We start from the raw sequence: 23,962 nt of genomic DNA on the forward strand, positions 1-23,962 counted from the left end.
TTCAATGGCATTTACTCCCGGGAAAGGAAAGCCTTACAGCCAATGAGTTTACTCAGAAGTAAGCATTACTGTGCTCAAGGATGGTTAACCACTTTACAGTTCAAGTGCCCATAGTGGAATGGGAGAGAGGCAGAAATGGTCACTGGAAGCCTGGTCAGTGACCTGCCCCCCCTTCCCACCGGTTTGTTGTCATGACAATGTTATTCAACACTACCCAGCAAGACCCCCTAGCGCACGCTCACACAAAGCGGGACAAAGCGCTAAAGGGGAAATACACAGGGGGGAAATGGCGATTTCAATCGCAAGCACAGAAAATGCCGGGCTTTCCCCATTCTCAGATAACATGGGAAGAGGGAGGGGAAGTTGTGAGACAGCAGCAGGAGAGCAGCGGCGTCATCTAAAGCTCCAGTGAAAACCAGTGATTAAAGAAGAATGATCCTGCTAAAAAATCAAGGTGTGAAGAGAACCCTAGTGCGGACTATGGTTAGCTCCAAAACATGAAGAGAGGGGGAAATGTATAAACAAGTGGAGAGGAGGAGGGGGAAAATGAAATGTGTATGTGATCTGCAGGTTGTTACCAATTCCCAACCATGGTTAGATTAGGCAGCAATTGCCTCAGTATCAGTCTGTGCCTTCCACAGTTCCAAGGTGGATGTTCCTTTCACTGTCGTCTCCTGCCAGTAAATTATGGCTTCATCACACAGTAAAAATGTGGTACTGGGCTATTAAAAACAATGGTTCTACTAGGGCTGGACTTTGGGGCTGAAGTCCAGGGCTCTGCAGTCTGCCCACCCCCACCCCCCACAACAACTGCCAGAGGAGGAGGCACTGGTAGATGATGGGGGTGGTGGCAGCAGGAAACAGGGGCAGCATAGGCAACTGCATACTCCTGGCATAGGCAGCTGCATACTCCAGGGCTGACACTTGTTGCCACACAACATCCTTTTCCCTTTATCTTTTTTGATAGGCCAGCAGGTAGGCACGCTGCACAGTGAATTGCCTGCAGCTGCACCCACCATCTTCATTGGCCCTCTGGGGAAATGAAGATGCTTGACATGGCTGGCGCTTCAGCAGCAGGTACTTCACTGAGCAACACGGCCATCTGCCAAAATGTTTAAAAGGTGGCCTCTGGGGGCCACCTTGCCCAGCCCCCCCCCAAACCTGGAAGAGCCACTTTAATAATGTGTACCCAATAATATTAAATGATAGTGTCCTTATCCCCCCACTCCAATATATCCAAATTTTATTCATCTGACTATGTTTTATATTTTATTCTAGGCAAAGGAAGCACTGACAAAAATAGTTGAAGATTTAAGGGAAGATGATCACTTTAATATCATACTGTTTGAGAGTTCAGTTTCCACATGGAAAGATACATTAATTAAAGCCACCCCTGATAATGTGAAGGAAGCAAAGGAATTTATTGGGAGTATTAATGACAGGGGAGGTAAGAATGATGCAAGAATCATTGAAAACTACTTCTGAGGGTATAACAAGTTTTTACCTTTACTTTCTTAAGATTCTTAAATCTCTCTGATTTATGTGCACAGGAGTCAAGTATTTAGTCCAAGACCATAGTTTTATCTGCCCCCAAGATTTATTCTTCATGGCCACTACTATCAAGTTGTTACAGTCCACTTGAATGCTCCCAAATAATAAACACAGGCTGTGGAGAAGAACTACTTTAATGTTGGGACCACTCTGTCTGACCCAGCCAAAGTTCTGATTCCCCCTGGCTATCTGAGCTGAACCTTGCACCAAGGGTGTTGAATCTAGCCCACCTTGGGTCCCAATCCAGCCCCCCAGAGATTCCCCAGCTGGCCTTTCCCTTTTTCTCCCCATCCCCAATAGTTTGGTAGTTTCCCAGCTGGTATTTTTGGCCATGCTCCTTTGTCTTGGACACACCCTGTTTCATTCATTCATTCTTGCATTTATATCCTGCCTTTTTTCCTCCAAGTAACCCAAAGCAGCGTACATAATCCTCCTCCTCTCCATTTTATCCTCACGACAACAACCCTGTGAGGTAGGTTGGGCTAAGAGTCTGCGACTTGCCCAAAATCACCCTGTGAGCTTGCATGGCCGAGTGGGGACTAGAACCCAGATCTCCCAACTTCCAGTCCAGCACTCTAGCCACTACACCACACTGGCTCTAGCCACTACACCACACTGTTTTGCCTTCAATTCCACACACCAAGGGAATATGGCTCCCAAGCACTGAAAGAAGTCCCAACACCCCTACTCTAGATTATAACGAAGCAATCTTACAGCCACTTACACAGCATGTGATGCAAATGTGGTGCCCTTTCCACCTTCCACAGCCTTTGCCCCACAGATAGGGATGGCGTCGGAGTCCGAAGAGGGGGGGAGTCCATCTGGCCTCCCGGACCCCACTCGCTCTGCCCTGGGGTGCTGACGGACCTGGCCACTGAGCGCCCCAGAGCTCGGTGAGCAGCTGGGAGTGTTGCCGAAGAGGACTCGTCCTGCCTCTGCCAGCTGTCAAGGAGGCCCTTGACAACCAGCGTGGGAGGAAGGGCCTCGATGGCACTCCAGCACTCTTGCCCTGGTCTTCTCAGGCTGAGGCCAGGGCGAGAACACTGAGGGGTGGATGTCCCAGGACCCGTCCTGCCTCTGCCAGCTGTCAGGGAAGCACTTGACAGTCGGCGTGGGCAGGGCAGGTAGGACCTCAGCAACACCCCAGCACTCTAGCCCTGGGGGGTGCAGCACGCTGAGAACTCCAGCAGTCAAGCCCTTGTGTGCATAAAGCACAGGGGCTTGACTGCTGGAGCCCTTGGTGCAGAGAGGAGGGGCAGCTCACGCGGCTCAGCGGGGTAAGCAGGAAGGCTCGCCAAGTAGGCCCGGGCCACGTGAGCGGGGTGGGGGGCAGCTCATCGAGCTCCCCCAGATGGAAATGGGTCTGTCCATCCCTACCCACAGATGTTGGTCTACAATTCCCAACATCCCCAACTAGCGTGACCAATGGTCGGGGATGATGGGAGTTGTAGTCTAATAACATCTGAGGACCCAAGGTTGGGAAAGGCTGCAAAAGTATCAATTTAGAAGCAGAAAGTCAAAAAGCATAAAAGTAGCAAAAGACAAGATTTCTTAGGCCAGGGTTGGCTCAAGACATTTTGCTGCCTGAGGTAAAGTCCATATACAGAGGGTGACTGGATTGGCAGTTGAACCATACTTCAACATCGGGAATGGCACAGAGCCCTCTAAAAGAGCCATCAAAGGTGCTGAACCCTATCCCCAAAATGGGTTCAGCACTTTGAATAGCTCCTTTAGAGTTCTGTCTGGTTCTGACTGAAATCCAGAATGGAATCACAGCCCCACCAAATTTGGAGCCACCAGGCTCCACTGGTGTCCTCCACCACACCTGACCAACACAGGGGATAGCTGGAGAATTCATGAGGAACAGCTGCCCCCCATCATCTTCAGTCTGAGGCAGCCTCCTCACCCACAGGATATCTGTAACGAAGCTGTGAAGTACTTTCTTCCTAAGGCAATTCATCAGAGCCTCGAGATCCTGCTTGGTCGCTTAAATGCACTTAAGGAATTGGGCTTAAAAGTGTGCCATTTAATTGAGTGGGAATCTCTGTAAGTTCTGATGTGGGCCTTCAAAGGCAAGCTGCATCGACCGCAATGGGAGTTACTTCTGAGGAGACACTAATGGGTTTGTTGTGGGAAAGAGACCAAAACCAGCCCCCATTTTAATGCACAGGAGCTCTAGATTGATTGATTGATTGCATTTATATGCTGCCTTTTTTCCTCCTGAAGAAACCCAAGGCTGCGTACATAATCCTTCTCCTCTCCATTTTAGCATCACAACAACCCTGTGAGGTAGGTTGGGCTGAGAGTCTGTGACTGGCCCAAAGTCACCCAGTAAGCTTCCATGGCCAAGTGGGGACTAGAACCTGGATCTCCCAGCTCCCAGTCCAACACTCTAGCCACTACACCACACTGGCTCTTTCTATGGAAGCTGTGAAGGAGTTACGTCCTAAGGCAATGGACCGGAGCCTCAAGATTGCGCTTAATCACATTTAAGGAATTGAGCTTTGATATGTGCCGTGTCAATTGAGCAGCTTCTCTGTTATTTCTGTGGTCATTGAGAGAGCAAGCCTCAGCACAATGGGAGAAAACACCCCTTGACTGGGGTCATGGGCTGTGTTATAGTGCTTATTTTCAATTATGTTTTAAAAGCTGGTCCCTCGGCATCCTGTTCCAAAACAGTGCTGAAACTTCTGGAAAACAGGGAGGGAAACAGTTGGGTCACTGAGGTCAGAGCGACACACCCACAAAGGCTGAGCTACACGCCACATGGGCAGGACTGTGATACTGAACCCAGTGTGGTTGTGGAAACAAAATGGAGCCAAAGTAAGCGGGAAAAGTTGGACTATAACCAGTCTCAGAAGAAACAGTTTTTCCATGTTAAAATGTGGGGCTCGTGCTGAATGGCCACGACATCGTGGAAACACAGAGACCTCACCGTGCAGCCAGGCTGGAGTAAATCACTGGTGGAAACACAGCCCTGGTGTTAGTTTCTTTTCATTTTTAGTACTACAAACTAAATAACTGTTTCTGTATTGCAGGAACAAATCTTAATGATGGTTTATTGACTGGAATTGAAATGCTGAATAAAGCTCATGAATCACATTCTGTGCCTAGAAGAAGTGCCTCTTTAGTGATTATGTTAACAGATGGTGAAGCCAATGTGGGTAAGTGTCTGAACAACAGGTGAAATGATCTTCACGTGTTATTACGACTGATTTGGAAATAAAGCAGATGAATGTCTACCTTCTCCACTCCATAATACTTCATTTTGATTAAATGAAATGCAAAAACTACTATGGCCCTTTTGGGCACTTCCAGATGGTGGCTTCCCTGGAACTGCAGCACCAAACAGAGAAGCAAAATAGGAAGTACCTAACAGAGGGAGGGTTACACAAACACAGTTGCCAGCGACTGGCATCCTAAACCTACAAATTATACATTTGAGGGATGGGATGCCAATTATTTTAGAACTGTGTTCTCATACTCAGTGGCAGCTCTACATGGAGGATACTTTTGCATATCCAAATATATATCTGGAAACCACATAAGCCAAAACTCCAGAAGTAATAGGCAATGACTATGTGAGGACTAATATGTCTAAATAAGGTCCAAAATATATCACAAATGACTGTTGAGATTCTAGCAGCTAACTTTGGACTGCAATAACATCTGGAGAGCCAGGGGTTCCCTACCCCTGTCTACATACCCATTTAACCATAGTCCAAGTGGTTTGCACCTTGTTTTTGGCCTGAGATGTAGTGAAGCTCTCAATAATCGCTGGATCTCAGAACTCTGACTGTTTTGGAGGCTTCTTTTGGGCATATAGCTCCTCCTTGCTCAGTGTTGGAATTATCAGTGGGGACAAGAGAGTTAAAGCATCACCACTTTGCTGGAATCCAGAAAGGGAAACCTCTTCTCAATTTGATTTTAAGTACTTTCCCCTCTATTGATGGTGTTGTTCATTTTGAAAGTAGCATTGCTAATTTAAAACATTTTAGTAGGTTTTTTTTCCTTTTTGTATTCAAAACAACCTTAACACCTAACTGCTTTTTGTGATCCATCACATATAGGTGTATCCGACCCATACCAGATTCAGCAGAATACTAAAAATGCAACTCAAGGAAAATACCCCGTGTACAATCTTGGATTTGGCTATGATGTTGACTATGCATTTTTAGAAAGGTTGGCAACAGAGAACAATGGTGTAGCTCGTCGCATCTATCAAGACTCTGATGCAGCCCTACAATTACAGGTAGAATAATAATTGTGTGCAAGGTAGCATTCATTCTAATATTTATGAGGAAATATTTCTGTAGCAGGAAGAGGCTGCTGTGCCCATTCCACACTGTTCTTGCTCTTGCTCGGGCCTCAGATGTGAGAAGAAAGCACTCGCTGTCCTCCTCCTCCTCTCTCCCCATGCTCTCTGTCCAGTTCTCTCTCTGCACTGCTGGAAAGTTCAGGGCTGATTTTCCCTGGCCCATATCTAGCCAACAATCAAGCCATCATTGGCAGGCTTGACTGAAGCCCAGGCCTGTCCCTTGCAAAACATCTTGGTGCTTTGTCCAAGGAGGAAGCATCTCCATTGCCTGGTGAACAGAGCTGTACCGCTGGGCCTACCATGAGGCAATATCTGGTGTCAGCATGCGTCCTGCTTCTCAGTGGATTGTGGCCCAGTCACCAGCCAGGATTGCATAGAAAGATAAGCTTAGGAAAATATAGGAAGCTTTCATATACCGAGTCAGACCATTGGTCAATCTAGCCAAGTATTGTCAAGGGTTTCAGGCTGGAGTTTTTCCTAGTCCTACCTGAAGAAGCTGGGGATTGAACCTGCAACCTTCTGCATGCAAAGTGGGTGCTCTCCCACTGAGCTGCAGCCCTTAATAGTGCACAAGCGATAAGATTCCTGCTGGTCTGACACATTTGTGTTGTATCTGGAATCAAAGCGGTGAGGGGTCAATGTACTTCAGGATGGTTTTTCCATCCTGAAGGAATAACCATCCTGAAGGGCCAGGACAGACATACTGTACATCCTCCCTGATGTTTGACTTCCCCCTTGCGACTTCTGCCACCATTGCCTTCTTCTGCTGGAAAAGAAACAGCCCAGGGCCTAGTATGCAAAGTGATGCAGCCTCCTCCCATCTCAGGCAACTGGCTGCCTGCCTGCTACTTCATTCCCCAACAGGAGAAGAAGGTAGCAGTGAGGGAATGCCAAGCCAGTGGCTGTAGCATTGGCTAGTGTTCACTTCACTGATATGGTATAGCATAGCCACTGAGCACGTGACTGTCTTGGCTCGAAGAATAGAGTCTCAAACAATGAAGACTGGAATTAGCAGGAGACTCCAGGACCATCCCAGGCATGTTGGTATTTGAGCCAAAAAGCTCCAAGCAGCACCCCTCCCTATTACCTGACATGAGTCGCATTGCTTTCACGCAACTCCCACACATTACAGTGGTGCGGGACAACTTCCTGTTGTTATAAGAGAACGTTTGTGTTTCACCCTGTCACACCTAAATCTGTCACCTGGGATGGCTGCCTTACCTTGCCTCTTGGTGCCCCCCCTTAGCCCCCCCACCTCCATTTGCCTCCCAGGCACTTACATTTATATACATATATGACCAAACTGGTGGACAGGAAATGTCTGTTCTAGTCTGTTCTAATTCTTTTCTAGAATTAAAGAATCTAATGAGGCTTCTGTCTCCAGAGAGAACATACGTTTACCGGGTAAAGGGAAGGACCTTTACCAGCAAAAGGGCAGTCTGGATTTGGAGGCAGAAAAGAAATACAGACGACAGCAGGAGATCTAAAGAATAATATCTCATTTCCCAGGCCTTGATCTCAACAGATAAATTCCTTTTAGCATTACAGCTGTTAGTTATTCTAATAAACATTTTGTTTTCTAGGGTTTTTATGACGAAGTAGCCAATCCCATGCTTACTGAAGTAGAAGTAGAATACACTGAAAATGTCATCTCTGACTTGACTCAGAATCATTTTAAACATTATTATGATGGCTCTGAAATCGTTGTGGCTGGACGACTTGTGGACAATGACATAAATAGTATCACTGCAGAGGTGAAAGCTCAAGGTGTAAGTATTAGTCTGATCTGAGTACAAAATATCTCAATGTAAGAAGTTTCAAATTAGAGAACATACACATCTGAATTCAAGAATCATAATTCTAAAAATATTTGCTGAGAATTTAAATGCTGCAGAGAAAAGGTTATTTGCCATTTTAATCACATTGTGACACACCTACCACTTTTGAGAATCCAAAAGAGAGAACTGTATGTTGTTCCTCTGATTGTAGGAGTCTCTACTTATTTCATTCACAATGACTGTAAACAGAAGAAAACAGGGTAGACTGTTTAATATTTGCAATCCATCAGCACACGTCGCTTGCTTCTAAGGATGAGCAAGCCACCCATGGTTAGTCTTGAAAATATCCCAGCTTATTTACAGGCCAGTTTGAATTGAAATCCCCAACCCCTTCCCACTCATCCACCCACTCCCAAATGCCGGCTTCACCTGACCAAGAGAGGGGATTCTCACCTAGCTACACAAAGTGTTTCAAGGTTCATGGGAGACACCAGTATCTCCACTGGCTTGCCATAGTGGAAAGAGAGGCTGCGTCTCTGAAAGCTGGGTGGGGAGTAAAGGACCACCTGTACCAAGGACCCTCTTGCTGCAAAGGTCCTTGGTTGGAGGGAGCTTGTGCCCTCTCCCCAGCAGCCAGTTTTGGTAGTGCAATCTTTCTCTCTATGGAAACCAGTATGGACATCAGTGTCCTTATTGGATTGCATAGTGGAACAAAGGTGTTGCATCCACAAAACTGCAGATGCCCTAACCCTGCCAATGATGCTTAGAGCAAGAGGGTCCTTGGAGGGATGAAGCCTTGTTTGAGCCCCTGAAGCTTGTATCCAGACCTGAACTCAGTGACCTTTGCTGGCAAATCTAATTCCTACATGAATGCTAAAAAAGTTTGATATTTTCCTGTTATCAGTGTTCTAAGATAGAATAATGTATTGAAACATGATTCTGCTCTGTAAAAGCAGAATAGGCATTTTTTTGGAGTTTGTTATATACATGAGGCTGTTAATTGGCAGCCTCCATTATATCTACTGGTTTCGTCACAGAATTGAGATCCAGACGCTACAGTCTTTTACTGCTTTTCCACTACATAACCTCTAGATGGCAGTGTGGTATAGTGGAATAGCACAAATATACAAGAGGACATCGCACTTTCCTTCACTTTCACAATTAAATGCTACATTTTACCTCCTCTAAAAGAAACTCACCAAGAGTACAATACTGGAGGGTCATGGCATTGTCTAAAGAACCCGTAAACAACTGTGAGTAGAGAATAATGAGTGCACGATAAATGCCTCATATAGAAAAGCCCAAAGAAGCACATCAGTGAGCCACTTAGAAGATCTGAGCTAACCTAACAAAAAATGAACTGTATTTGTATAAACAGATCTAGGCATCTCCTGTTTAGATTGCTTGAAACTGGTAAATTGAATTAAGAAACTATGAAAGTCTTATAAGGGAATAGTAGTTCTCCTAGATATGAGGCAAGACCCAGTGCACACAGATATAGAAACCATGCTAAGGTATATGCACTGTTGTCCTGTCAAGTTATTTGTGTATTGCTGAAATACTATCGTTCTGTTAAATGCACTTTTTAAATGCAATTATTTTCTTCCTGCCAGGCACTCGATGATATGACTTTTTTTGAACAAGCAGATGTTGAGGAAACCGCTAAAGCTCTCAAAGAACAAGAGTACATATTTGGAGATTATATTGAGAGACTCTGGTCTTATCTCACCATTCAGCAACTTCTGGACAAACGGTAATGAAGAACCTTTCCAGAGGATTAATTCTTTGGGCCATTAATGCACAATTCTTGTTCATTTATCTGTTTTGAAGATTTATACCCTGCCTGTCAACTGAATAATTCTCTAGGTGACTTACAAGAGGTTTTGATAATACCAAAATATCCTCAGAACTCACACATATACACACAAGCCAGCAACACTTTGACTGAGCTCAGAGGCCAGAATGCCTTTGGGGTGGGAGTGCCAGGGCAACCAGCAGTTGGGGAAGAGCATTCTTTCTGGCAGGGAGAGAAGAAGCTGCCTCTCTGGGCTGCTCCTTCTCTGGCTGATGGATGGGGCCAGGCTGGTCTCCTCGCCCTGATGTTCTTCCTGGGAAGCACAGGGTGTGACTTCCCAGTGGTCCTTAGACCCCCCTGGCCAGTGGGTGGGGCCAGAGTGTGCTGCTTCACTTCAGCTCTGTTACTCATTTGTCACAAGGGATGCAGGACTCTTCTCTACAGCTAGAACCTCTTTTGCAGGATATCATATTTTTTCCTACATGCCACAGCAGAAAAGGACCTCTTCCTGGTAGCCACCTGCCTCACTTCCTTTGGCAGGGGCTACCAGAGAAGGACCCCTGAAGGTGATCTTCAGGCACATATGGGAGGAGGCGATCCTTCAGATAACCTGACCCCAAGCATTTAGGGCTTGGAATGTTAATACCAGCACTTTGAATCGGGCCTGGAAATGGACTGGCAGCCAGTGCAGCTGGAAAAATACTGGTGTAATGTGATCTCATTGGCCAGTCCCTGTTAACAGTCTCGCTGCCCTGTTTTGGACCAGCTCAAGTTTCCAGACCATTTTTGAAGGCAGCCCCAGTAATCCAGACAAGAGGTCATCAGAGTGTGGATAATTGTAGCTAGGCTATCTCTGTCCAGATATTGGCCTAAGCTGATCAAAGATTTGACAAAACATTGTTTAGAAGTAGGGGTGTACGAACCCACTCACCGTTCCAGTTCGGCGCGTCCACGGGGGGGGGGGGGGAGGCGATTCATCCCTCCCCCTGGAACCCTCCCCAGCCAGGCCCGTTCACAGCTGGACTTCCGTCTGCTGCCGGGCTACGGATGGAAATGGCGTCCAGCGTAGCGGATGCCATTTGCATCCCTGCTTTAGCCATGATAGACTACATAAATTTTTACATAGCCTATCACGAAAAGAGTAGTGATGTAAATGGCATAGCGGACACCATTTGCGTCCCTGCTCTTTGCTGTGATAGGCTATGTAATTTACGTAGCCTATCATGGCTAAAGCAGGGATGCAAATGGTGTCCACTACGCCAGATGCCATTTGCGTCCGCAGACCGGGGCAGCGAATGACAGCAGACGGACCCAGACCAGCCGGCAGCAGGTAGGGTCCGTCTGGGGAGAATTTCTTGCGGGGGGGGAGTAGTCCATTCCACCATGGACTCTGGGGGGCCAGATTCTTTAGAATTGTTTAGAATCCAGCCTCATTGGAGTCCGTGGCCGATTTCTCCGCAATCCCTATTTAGAGGGAGTGCAACCCCCTCCAAGCTAGGTTAAAGATCGATCTGTGCCCAGGCACTGGTTCAGAATACACACTGCCTCATTTGGATTCAGGCCCAGAATCAGCACCCAGTATTGTGGGGTAAATGCTGGGAACTATGGGCTTCAGAGGGCCCATAGTTCCCAGCATGCCAAGATGTCCTTGATGCCAAGATTTAAGATTATTTAATAATAATAGCTGTTGTTGTTATTCCAAGGACCCAGCTCTTCTGGCATGAGGCTGGGTGACTCTATCAGACCTGCCATCTTTTTCCCCCAGTGCCTCTGGGCCCATCTCTAATGTAGCAACATTACATTGGGGTCAGGTTCCAGAGGCATTCGGGCGAAAGAAGACGACAGTTAGTGGCCACTGAAAAGCCATCCAGCCCAGCACTTCTCCTTTCAGCATCAGGTCTTTGAAAGAAAAACAAACAGTTGTGCCAGGCCTAGCAGGGTCATTCTGGCCCCAGCTCAACTGTTTTTTTTCCTTTTCAAAGCCCCGGTACTAAAAGGAGAAGCACTGGGCTGGGCAGCTCTATAGCAGCCTCTCTCTACCACCCATTCCTGCCTCTGCCCTCCTGCCTCACCAAGCAAGGTCACTGGGGACAACGGGCAAGGAATGCCAGGAGGACCATACTAGATACTCAGGCAGTTGTGTTGTGGGGAGGATCAGAATGCCACATTCAGACCTGGTGCTGGGTCTTCCTGGATTAGATTAACAGGGGAGGTAGAGATCAGTGTCATCTGCATATTGATGTCATCTCAGTCTAACCTCCCCCAGTGGTTTCATGTAGATAATAAACAGGATAGGGCAGGGATGGGCAACTGTGGCAGATCAAGGGCCATTTTTGCTCCCAGGCCCCCACCTGGCTGCACACCTCCCCACCCCACAGGCGCCAATATATTTTTTTAAGGGTCTTGTTTGCAAGCTAAATTTGACCCCTTTGGCGCTCCATAGCTAATACGGATACCATTCCCCCCCCCAAGTTTTCCCCCCAAATTTGGGGGGATGGCAGGGGATACATGTAGTCCACAGGCTACATGGCAGGGGATACATGTAGTCCATGGGACAGGGGATAAAATAGTGCCCTGTGGAACATAACTGCAACAGGCAGAGCAATAAGCCATCAACATCACATTCTGGAACCATCTATCCAAGCAGGACTGTGTCTCCACAGTGTCTCCAACACCCAGTTCAGACAGCCTGTCCAGAAGGATATAATGGTTGATGGTATCAAAAGCCACTGAGAGGTCCTTAAGAACCAACAAGTTTGTACTCCTCCCTTCCTTCTCACAGCAAATGTCATCCCACAGCATGACTGCAGTTTCTGTTCTAAAACCTAAAAAGCTCAATTGAAATGGATCTAGAAAATCAGTTTCATTCAAGAATGCCTGGACTTGACTGACATCCATTTTCTAGGAAGGAGATGCAAGCAACCTGCCCATAGTGTTTATTTCATCTTCAGGGTCCACGTTAGGTTTCTTCATATTAGGTTGCACTACACTGAAGTGATTATAGAGACCAGACTTTGGGAAGCCTTGGCTCAAATTGTCCTCCAGATCATCTTCCTCTCTTGAGGAAATAACAGGACAGGCACCCAGGAATTTAGTGAAGTGCCAAGGGCTTCACTAGAGTCCCGGCTTCATTCCCAAATGTCAGCAAAACTGACACCAAGGCATTGGCGGGGCTCCTATTTATTTTGTCATTCCAGCATCATTGTAAAGAGCAATTTACAATAAATATCTTAGACTAGAAGATGGACAAAATACTAAATAACTAGGATTCTTGTAAAAAAAAAAAGTCATTACCTAAATGCTTCTCTGATAATCTTGTATTTAGCTCTATAGCAAAGGGAGATGAAAAGACGAATCTTACTGCTGAAGCCCTGAAAATGTCTCTGAAATATAAGTTTGTGACTCCTTTGACATCCATGGTGGTCACAAAGCCAGAAGACAATGAGGATAAGGAGGCAGTTGCTGACAAACCAGTAGAAGGTACGGATATTGTCATATGGAAATCAACCAATTTGGCTTTTAGTGTCTTCTTTGTTATTTATTTATTTATTTATTTATTTATTTATTTAATTTATTAATCACCCATCTGGCTGGTCACTCAGCCACTCTGGGCAATGTACAAAGTATATAATAAAACAGTTTAAAACAATAAAATTATGGGGAAAGTTCCAAATATACATTTTGTTTCCCAGAGTAGTCTTCCTATATGTCCAGGAGCAATAGCTAACCAGTGCAGTGATCCTTTTCCCCTACAATCAAAATGGGAACATACCATTTTTATTTCCATATGGATGGGTTTATGTATTCATATATCCATCAGACTGACATCAAATACAGGAAGGCTTCCCTGCCAGCTTTCAGTTTGAACACAAAACTGACAGTGATTCTTTGATAGATAGCAGGCTCCCAAATCCCAATAATCTATCTGTTTCCCAACCAGGCTTGGCAAGCCAGAAGCTACATTTGGACACCTCTGGGTATTGTGAGAGCCAATTTAGTCCAGTGGCTAAAATGGTGGGCTGCTGATCTCAAGTCCCACCTCTGGGGAAAGTGAAGTCATTGCCTTTGCCCCATGATGATCACAAAGGCAAAGGCAATAAGAAGTATAACTCTTAGATCCCTAAGCTTGAATGCTAACTTCACCTTTGTCTGGTCCACTCCCTCCCTTTCAATAACATAAGCTTTGTCTCCATCGTAGCAGAAAGCTGTCCCTGAAACTCAGAAATTTGCAAATTGCTTGAATTAATGGAAGGGGAAATGAACACTAAGTGGAAGAGGCAAAGAAAACTGGTAGTTACTAGTACTAGTTTGCCATTCACTTGAATAGGAATAGGAAAGTGAGGGGTAATTCATTGTGTGAAGAATTTGATTGTGTGAAGAATTTCATGTGAGCACTAGGATATTATCTTCAGAGTCAAACACATTTAAAAGAGAATAACTTTGAACTAGTTTTTAGAAACAGTAAAAATAACTACCCCCATCTTTGCCTAGACACTTGTAACTGAACTGATACATACCATCCATTCTATACTTGAGAGAATTCTGTTGTAAAAATGCCTTATGGTCAGAACAGAATTGCATAAAGATTAACTTTTGTTTCTTCTCATTTTCTTAAACATTCTTGAAAACAGCTGAAGGTAAGTTCAGTTCTAATTATTTTTCTGTCTAATTCTCTCCCACTCAAGAATGTCTGGTTAATTTTACTAGCTTATTTTATTTTAATGCTAAGTTCCAGATTTGGCTGAACCAAAGAGAAAACCATAACAAAACAATTGATAGCTTGTGTCAATGGCCTTCTAAGTAAGCTTAACTCAGAACTAAGGTCTTGTTATCTCATTATTAGCACAATTTTAATTTAATTCCTCTTCCTTTGCTAGAAACCTAAGTGCGACACGCCTGCATGTGCAGAGTAGAATAATATTTAAATATACTATTCATGGTTAAAACAAAGCAATATAAAGCATTTTGCATATTTTCGCTTTGAGCAATGTCCTAGGCATTAATGTATACATTAGAATTAAATTACTGCTCCAGTTTTCTTATTTTTACTTTCAAAGAGGTTTTTTTTTAAAAAAAAATTATGACAGTTCTGTGTAGCTTGGCTAAGTGGAACTAAATATTTATTTCAGTCTTGCTCATCCTGCCTGTGCAGATGAGAACTGCCATACTTCCAGGCTGTACCCATGAAGGTTTCATCCAGATATAGTCACAATAACAATTAAAAAACAGAATGGGAACTCAGAATGGTATTGGCAAAATGTGCAGGCAATCCATTCTGAGTTGAGTTTAAGTAACTCATTTTCTTTCTTTTCAAACAGCAAGACAGCAATCGTTCCCTAGCTATGCCAGCACTCTATTGGCCCCTTACTATTCTTCTAGTGGTGAGTTTACTTCTTTTAAATTTAGAGAGACATTATCTCAGAATGTTTCATAAGAGTTAAATTAATTTCATTAACAAGATAGTTCTGAGCTGTCTTTGTGATGGGTCTGAAGAGCTAGTCAGTGGTATGGCACCAGCGGCAACAAAGAATTCTCAGATCCTTCTGCCTGGTTGTTTCCAAGGGAAAAGACAGCTGTTAGGGCCTCTGAGGGGGATGGTGTCTGAGGGCTAGAGGACAAGAATTGTACTAAAGTCAGCACTGGTCTGGAATGGGTTAATTTTGTAACCTCAGAAACATGCATGTTCTCAATACAATAGCTTATCCAACAGTTTCAAACTGAAGTTTGGCTTCTCATTTAGAGCTCAGGCAAAGGCAAAAGTCACTTAAGAGCCAAACTGCATGTTACATTAAACACACACTTTTAAAAGCATGCTTAGAACGGGCCACTCTCAGAAAAAATAGCTGTGGGGGGTGGGCAACCTGGATTGGGACTGCAGCATAGGGAGAAGAAGTCACTTTCCTGTCATTCCCCATATCGGTTTCCTGTCAGAACTCAGTCCCCCCTCCCTGAATCTGCTCTTTACCCTCAGAGGCATTATTTGCTGCAAATAAAAATGAGTGCCTAACATAATGTGTGCCCTGGCTGAGGACAGATGAGACTCGGAGGCAACATTTTTGAACTGCTGCTCACAATACGCACAGTCACTTTTTCTCTGTCCACCAATGCTCAGTTAAGCATATTTTCGTAGTATTTCAAGTAGTATCTGAAAAAAGGCAGATCTAGGTTCTAATAGCATGACCAGCACATCTGCAATAGATTTGTGTCTGACTGTTAAGGATACCAATTGGCTAGTGTCCATGCCATCACTGGTGATTAGTAATTCTCCCAGCACATTCAATTCTTTTTTTTTTCAGAAAGTTGAATTGAAGCTGCTTATAGCCTGATCTAGTATATTTTCCCATTCCATTGACCAGAATGGGACTAGAGGAAATGCTTACAATTAGGAATGGAACAAACAACATCCTCCCTTCCAGGCTGTACCCATGAAGGTTTCATCCAGATATAGTCACAATAACAATTAAAAAACAGAATGGGAACTCAGAATGGTATTGGCAAAATGTGCAGGCAATCCATTCTGAGCTGAGTTTAAGTAACGCATTTTCTTTCTTTTCAAACAGCAAGACAGCAATCGTTCCCTAGCTATGCCAGCATTCCATTGTCCCCATACTATTATTCTAGTGGTGAGTTTACTTCTTTTAAATTTAGAGAGACATTATATAGTTGTTCAGTGATCAAGCTACCAATGCTGGATTAAAGCTAGGGCCAGTGCCATAATAATATCATCCTGACTGAACTTGCACTAGGGGCAAGATAAACAAATCTATTAAATAAAATATCTGAGGGACGGGGGAGGGAGAAGCATTTCAGTTGGCCCACAGAAATGGTTGTCTGTATCCAGTATTACTGTTTCAGCTCTTGTATTCTCCCTTTTCATTTAAAAATGGCCTCTATTAAAGGCAACTGAAATGGGGAGGGGAAAAGATAAAATAGTGCTCAGCATGCATATCATGTTAATCCTTCTTTGCAGTTGATGGCGATCCACACTTCATTATAGCTGTGCCCCAGAAAGAAGATGCCCTTTGTTTCAATATTAATGAAGAACCAGGGGTAGTATTAAATTTAATAAGAGACCCAGTTACAGGTGAGTCTTTTGTCTTTAAACATGGGACTGTTAATTTTGACTAGACATCGTCTTCCATAAACTGTAACTGTAAGGGCTTTTCTACATGGGGCTTTTAACCTGCCACTTTACCGAGGCTTCTACTTCCAAATTCTTTGTAGGATTAAGATTGGCTCCTTTTAACCTGTTCTTTTCCAGGGGGGTTATTTCTCTGCCTTTCTATATGTTTGATTACACAACCACTAGGTGGCTCTGTGGTATAGCAGAATTGCACAAATACACTAGGGTTTCATGCCACCATTCATGGACTTTCCTAGTTAGAAAAAAAACAATGCTAAAATGGTTGCAAAGAACAAGAGAGGCCCTGGAGGATGGCAACATCTTGTAAAGCACCCACAAATTGCTATGAGTGAAGAATCATGAGCGCACAATAAATGCCTCATGTAGAAAGGCTCTAAGTCCCAAGGCATAAATGGAAGTTACACTATATTTGGTTTGCTGGGTCAAACCAAATATCTATCTAAATCCCTGTGATTCTTTCTTGAGGTCCATGTTTCTTTTCATAGGGCAACCATATTTGTATGCAATAATGTGCATGCGCAGTAGATTTTATATTGTGATTTCAATACTTGTTCTTTTAATGTCAACCCTTTTCCTCATGGTAAAATTGTGTTTTTATTGCCACAGCATATTGAACTGAAATTTTTGGTGAGTTTTCTCCTATGATTCTAAGATAATTGAAGCCTATTTAGACCACATCAATATATATGTATATGTAAAGAAAGTTAGTCTTTTCTCATCTTTTCCTGGTTCCAGCATGCACCATTTTGCATTTATGTACACCAAATCTTATCTACCATTCAATTACCTAGTCATCTAGTTTGAAGAAACCTTTTGGAGCTCCTCACAATCCCTGTTCCTGGGGAATCTAGGCTACTAAGGATAAATGCAGACTGATACGCATTCTGAAGTGCAGTGGAAGTGTTTTTGACACACACATTTACTTCTCTGAAAACAAAGGTGTAGGAATGCTATGTATGTGCATGCACACGCACGCAAAAATGACTTCCTCTACATTTCAGAATATATGGTTGTCTATAACCTAACTGAGGGGTTATACAGTTTCCTCCTTCAGCACAAGAGCTGAATGTAATTTCGGAGGAGCTCTTAGGAGTCACATTCCAGTAGTGGGCAGGTCTGAAGACAAAACAGGATGGGGCAAAGGCAAAGCGGTGAGACCAAAAAAATACCAAAAATACCAGCATATTTTAGCTTAATGCACTTACTGCCAGTAACTAAGCCTTAGAACAGGCACCACATTTCAATCTTTTACAGTGGGGAAAAAGCATGCCAAAGCTGGGAAAGGATGCAGGACCATCTGGGGAAACCCAGAGGGCTGGACTGGGACCCCAGGTGGGCCAGATTTGGCCCACGGGCCTGAAGTTCCGCACCCCTGTCCTAAGTTACCATTAACCCACAATTTCTCTTTGGAGTAGCTACATACCCATATATAATCCAATTTGAGGACTAACAAATATTTAACTTTTACCAGTCAGCTGAGGCTAAGAATATTCAGTTTCCTGAGAGGTATTTAAACACTGGGCCACATAATTCATTACACTAAGTGTTTGGAGACAGATTAAAATGGAGGATAAGAATAATGGCTCACAGATGGTTCCTTTTACCATCTTACAAGATCCTTCTAATGATAATTTGTTGTTAATTATGCTTTGGTGAAATTCATTTTCATTCTCATAGCTCAAATTCCAGTTTAACAGAAAGTACAATTCCAGATTTTTCATTAACTGCATGGCTTCTGTGTACTGTTCTGTCCCGTAGTAAACCAGGGTTAGACTTGAGGTTGGAGAAAGGGTATTTCTGAACATTTTGCTTGTAATTATGCCATCCCTTAACATCATTTGCCCTTTAGGTATTGTAGTCAATGGGCAGCTTATTGGTGATAAGAAGAGCAACAATGATGCAGGACCACTGAATACATATTTTGGAAAACTTGGGATTGTAAATATACATCAGAATTTAAGACTTGAAATAACCACTGAAGAAATCATCCTTCAAAATGGGAAAGAACGGACAATATTCAGTTGGCTTGATGAAGTCATCTTACAACAACCCAGGTAAACTCTGCAAATTCCCCCAAAGTATAAAAATGTTAACATGTGATATCAGATGGGGGTAGATGATGCAAAAGAACCACAACCTTGGGAGAAATGCTCTAAAATTTCTTTGCAAATTTGGGACATCTGGTATGTAAATAAATGTATATATAAAATACCAAATACCAATCCATATTATCTATAAAACACAATCAGCTGCTGAAACCATTTTATGTCAGTTTTCAAAAAATGTCAGGTATTAAATACTATTGTATGTCACCTATAAAATATAGTCAGCCAACTAATGCTAATGCTAATGCTAATGCTTGCCAGTTATCAGTTACTGTGAAATGTTAAAGACTGTTGCATGTCAACGAGGGATGTACGGACTGTGTAAAATCCGCTCCATCTGTGTTTCGGGGATTGTCAGGCACCTTTTGTTCCGTCGTCTGCTCACGGACAGATCCAATTTTTTTACGTCATGCACAAATAATTACGTTAGAGGTTTTGTAACAATTTACATAATTTACCTTAGTACATAGTATTTAGCATATTGTCCCCCATTCCATTCAACTTTTCCTCAGCAAAAATGTGTATACATTCCTACGAATAAATATGCATACATTTCAAGAAAGTTAAAAAATCATCTGAAAGTCCACAGACTCCACATGGCCTGAAGGGGTCGCTCTGCAGCAGATTCCGCAGGTCAGATTCTTAGAAATCCAAGCTCATTTTAGTCCATCTCAAATTTCTCCAGCATCCCTAATGTCAACTACCAAATACAATCAAATATCAAAGTTAAATATTATGAAATCAAATATCCTTCAATTTCAAATACCAATATCAAATATTAAAGGAAGATTAAGCAAATATTCAGAGAATATCTGGCATATATTTAATATGTCATACATAAATATCTTGATCCATGAAAGCCAATCCCTGCGTGGAAACAGGTTTCTGGATGTGGACTGGCTTGCTAGATATGTGTGGTGTTCACAAGGGGGCTTAAACTGCCCTGCATTCAGCATTTGTGCCAACCTTCCCCAACCTGGTGCCCTCTAGATGTTTTGCGCTACAACTCACAACACTTCTGGTCATTGGCTATGCTGGCTGGGCCTGATGGGAGTTGAACTAGAAAAGATCTGGAGGGACTCCAGGTTAAGGAACATTAATCCTTGTGTAGTGATCCTTGTTGAAACATGTCTGAGCATACCCAATGGTCAACTTTATTTATTTATTTATTTATTTAAAATAGTTTTAGTCACTTTTTAGGGCTTCACCCTCACAAAGCAAAGTACAAAAACCCGAGTAGCCTTAACAAATGGACAGCCTACACTGAGAAGCTGTTCTGAAGTGAAAGGCTAATTATGACCTCACTGAAAGGTGGCGTTGAAGAGGAAGGTCTTCAAGGCTCACCTTAACGCGTGGTCAGATGGGACAATGCGTACGTTAATAGGGAGGGAGTGTCAGGGTGGACACTGAGCCCATAGAATCCCAGAGTAGTTCTGATTCGGAGGAAGAGCAGTCGCTCCTGGGAGAGGAGCGCGCTCCTCTTTCCCAGGGCCTGCAGCTGACGGAGATTCCTCCCACCAGCATTCCTAGATTAGAAAGCAGTCCAGGGAGTGACCGAGCACAGATAGGAGACTTGGTGGATGCGCGGCGCAGACACAGAGAGCGGCGCCAGATGGAGGGTGCGGAAAGGAGGCGTAGTGCCTGGTTGGCGCTCAAACAACGGCTGCGCCCAGAGGATCCAAGGGAAAAGGGGAGGGACTCTCCCTAGTCCTTAAGTTCAGTGGTCTGCCAGTAATTCCCTTTCAAACGGGGACCAACTGTTCCAACTTAGGGCATAGGTACTCTGCTGCTCAGATCTAGTTGCTACCTGTAGAGTTGTTAAGTTGTAAAAGAAGAATAAAGCTTTGAAAAGAATCCCTTTGTCTGTGTCTGGACTTGGCAACTGGATTAGACTGAGAGAGCCCTCCAAGGAGCCCTTGACAGGGAGTTCTGCAGCTTGGGACCCACCACCAGGAAGGATCCAACCAACAGTATCAATCCCCTGGCCTGCCCTATAGGGGATCAACATTGTAAGAATGTATAGCCTCAACATTTGATGTGGATACAATACATAGAAGAATTTAAAGATTCATTTAAAATATAGACATTCTTTAAAAAAATGCCTCCTCCAAACATTTGGTTCTCCACCCAGCCAATTTCCTCAGCTGTAGCCTCTCTTTTCTTCACAGTAATTACCACATTACTCTGCTTAACCTGTTCTTTCTTTTTCTACCTAGTTTGACTCTGATAATCAAACGAAAAACGAGTGTAGAGATTTCAATGGGTAATGGGGAAAAATTTGTTGTTGTTCTGCATCAAGTGTGGAAGAAACATCCACTACACCGAGATTTCCTGGGATTTTACACAGTGGATAGTCACAGACTGTCTGAGCAAACCCATGGCTTATTAGGTAACTATTTACAAAAAATACTATTATGAGGATTTTGTTGTTTTGTGATGCTTTTTATTCATAAGGTATAGTTGCATTGTAGGTCGCTTTAAAAAAAATGTATTAAAAGACATGAGTAAAAAGCAAAAGAGTCAGAAATTCTTCTCAGATGTTTTTCTTGGAAGCTTCACACTTTTCCCCCTGACAATGCTCTTAACTCACGGGACGTGTCATCTGCTGAAATCTATTGTGTATGTGGCAGGAAGATTATTTCCACCCCCCATCCCAACTCCATGCTTTTTTTCAAAGTCACCAGTGTCTATACGATTTAGAATGTAGGGGTGGGGAAAAGTTTTCCCATGAAGAGTCATTGATCTCCAGGAAAAATCATCTGGGAGCTTCAGCCAGTGGTGGGCAGAGCCAGAGTTATTGATGGGCAGAGCAAGAGCCAGAAGTAGGTGGTGTTCGCAGCATTGCTTAGCTCTTTCTCTGTACCACCCCATCCTTTCTCTATCTTTTTACATCTCTCACACACATGCATGCGCTCACACGCACACACAAAGTGGAACAGGAAGCAGTTCCCAAAGGGGCAGTCTGGAGAGCAAAAGTGGGCCCATGGCGTTCAGAGTATTAGATAACACTGAGGCCCACGTGGGGGTGCCCTTCAGGTCAGGGGTTTCCCAAATCGAAATGGTCCTCTGATTCATGTAAGGTTGCATACATGACAGCAACGCACTACAATATCCAAAGTTATTGCCTAATGTAAAGATGGGATGTCAGTATGTGACATGTGAAAATAGCATGTGAAAATAGCATAGCATGTGAAAATAGATACAGGACTCTTGTTTTGCCCTTGACCCAGAAACCCATGAGCGTAGTTGGAGACTCAACCATATTTGGGCTGGGTCATCTGTAGATGGGTAGCAGGGATGGTTCTCTTTCTGCTGCTTGAATCAAATGTGGACAGTTGCCATTTTAAAATAAAACGTGAAATAGTTTCAATTACTGGAAACTTCATTAACTACTATTGTATTGTCATCTATACTTTAAGGACAATTTTTCCACTCAATTGACTTTGACATACTTGAAGTCCATCCTGGATCTGATCCAGAGAAACCTGATGCCACCATGATTGTGAAAAATAACCAGCTGATAGTAACCAGGTAAATAACAACTGACTTCTTAGCTGACACTAACTTGCCTGCATGAACTGGTTGCTCCAATTTCACTGCTTTGTGTCTTTCATTTTAGGGGATGGCAGAAGGATTACATTGATGATGCCCGGCATGGCATTAATGTCCCTTGCTGGTTTATTCACAACAACGGGGAAGGCCTCATTGACGGCACACACACAGATTATATTGTTCCCAGTATATATTGATACTTTGACAATAATTTTTTCATGTTGTGATATGCTTAAAAGGCAACAATAACATAGGGCAATTTCTATTGCATGTTCCTGCTAGCACCATATCATCTGAGATACTGTTTTTATGACTTGTCATGACCTGTTTCTCAGTATAAAACAGTTGTGTAACACCACAGATTTGGCTATTAGTCAGAACAGCTGAAATTTAAGGTCACAAGGGCACAATCCTATGCCTGTTTAGACAGAAAAAAGGCCTACAAAAGGCCTACAAAGGAGTTGTAGGCCTTTTCTCTGTCTAAACAGGCATAGGATTGCACCCTAAGAACAGCTGTATTGGATCAGACCAAAGACTTATTTGGTCCAGTACTTTGTTCCAACCAGATACCTTTGGGAAACCCACAAGTATTTACCTCATTTTATTTTTGCAACATAAAAAATTCATGTTCTGCTTAAATTTAATTTCAGAAATAAACTTGCTAGCTCCATACCAATGGATCTTCCATAATCCACATTAATTCACCTTAACTGAAGTCCTTACTGTTTATCTTTGAATAGTAGTTTGATGTCTAGTGATTATTGGGGTGTTATGGGAGCTTTGTAGCATACATTTATGCTGTAATACTATGCACACTTGCCTGGTATTAAGCTTCATTCCATGCAGTGAGTACTGAGTAAACATGCAAAGAATTGCTCTGCATAGCACATCTGAGGCCAAAGTAGGCATGACAGGAATGGACACATTGAGTAAATCAGTGTCTGCTCCAATCATGTATAATGTGGAATGTGTGGGATTTTCTCTGATTTTATCAACAGGCCGGCAAAGGTGAGGAGAGCTAAACTGTCCCCTGCCTTACCACCCTCAGGCGGGAACTTTCTCCCCTTTCTGGCTACTTCCAGCTAAGGAAGAGTGGGAAATTCCATGAATGGTAGGCCCTAGGCCAGGGGATGTTAAATGGAGGAAAGCTATGTAACTGAATGCTTTGGCTTCAGTATCAATGAAACTGAAATATAATTTGACACATCTCACAAGGCTCATAGCTGAGGCTGTGTTTAGAAACTGTGGCTGGTCCAGAGATCGCCCAAGATAACCCTGTTCTCTGTTTACTGTGCTTAGGGTCAGGGTCCTGGTGTGTTATTTAACAGAAATTCTGGGAAGCAAATCAAGGCATGGATTCCACAGGGCTGGGGGTCTGAGGGAGTCTGAATAAAAAGTCTGAGTACATAAAAAGATTGTTCCACACCATGGTAGATTGTGACAGTGTAGGGTTCTCTTAAGGACAACACTGGAGGGCATAGGATATTTGTTTTAGATGCTGTATCTCAGCTACCCACAAAGAAACAAAGGTCAGAATTAGTGCATGTTGGGAAAAAAATGCTTGTAGAAATAATATTCAGCAAAATATGTTATGGCAAAGAGGAGAACCTACAATTTTTCCTGACTCTGGCCATGCCCACTGTCAGCACAAGTCCCCGACCTACTGCCCACTGCCACATGCAACTTTCAGGATCAAATAGGTTGCCCATCCCAGCAACA

General features: G+C 43.5%; 1 protein-coding gene across 6 annotated transcripts in view; it reads left to right on the forward strand.

Annotated features, from left to right (window-relative positions):
• LOC146354784 (inter-alpha-trypsin inhibitor heavy chain H3-like) overlaps positions 1-23,651 on the forward strand; it is a 39,449-nt gene extending 15,798 nt beyond the window's left edge. The window contains exons 9-22 of one of the 6 annotated variants that reach the window (XR_014788496.1): positions 1,279-1,447; positions 4,590-4,715; positions 5,622-5,803; positions 7,453-7,638; positions 9,261-9,400; positions 12,768-12,922; positions 14,761-14,823; positions 16,003-16,065; positions 16,413-16,526; positions 18,436-18,640; positions 20,908-21,080; positions 22,111-22,222; positions 22,311-22,498; positions 22,738-23,649. Coding sequence is in view for 1 of the 6 variants with exons in the window: in XM_084839743.1 (XP_084695869.1) it covers positions 1,279-1,447; positions 4,590-4,715; positions 5,622-5,803; positions 7,453-7,638; positions 9,261-9,400; positions 12,768-12,922; positions 14,761-14,823; positions 16,003-16,065; positions 16,413-16,526; positions 18,436-18,640; positions 20,908-21,080; positions 22,111-22,222; positions 22,311-22,440 (1,818 nt within the window). In the remaining 5 variants the exon portion in view is untranslated. Of the gene's footprint in view, positions 1-1,278; positions 1,448-4,589; positions 4,716-5,621; positions 5,804-7,452; positions 7,639-9,260; positions 9,401-12,767; positions 12,923-14,760; positions 14,824-16,002; positions 16,066-16,412; positions 16,527-18,435; positions 18,641-20,907; positions 21,081-22,110; positions 22,223-22,310 lie in introns of all 6 variants that reach the window. The other 5 variants (XR_014788497.1, XR_014788499.1, XR_014788498.1 and 2 more) reach the window with 5 other exon arrangements.
• Positions 23,652-23,962: the final 311 nt, after the last annotated feature.

This window comes from Heloderma suspectum, chromosome 2, assembly GCF_057233095.1.
Source record: "Heloderma suspectum isolate Gila_16-S chromosome 2, 16-S_ref, whole genome shotgun sequence".
NCBI lineage: Eukaryota > Metazoa > Chordata > Lepidosauria > Squamata > Helodermatidae > Heloderma > Heloderma suspectum.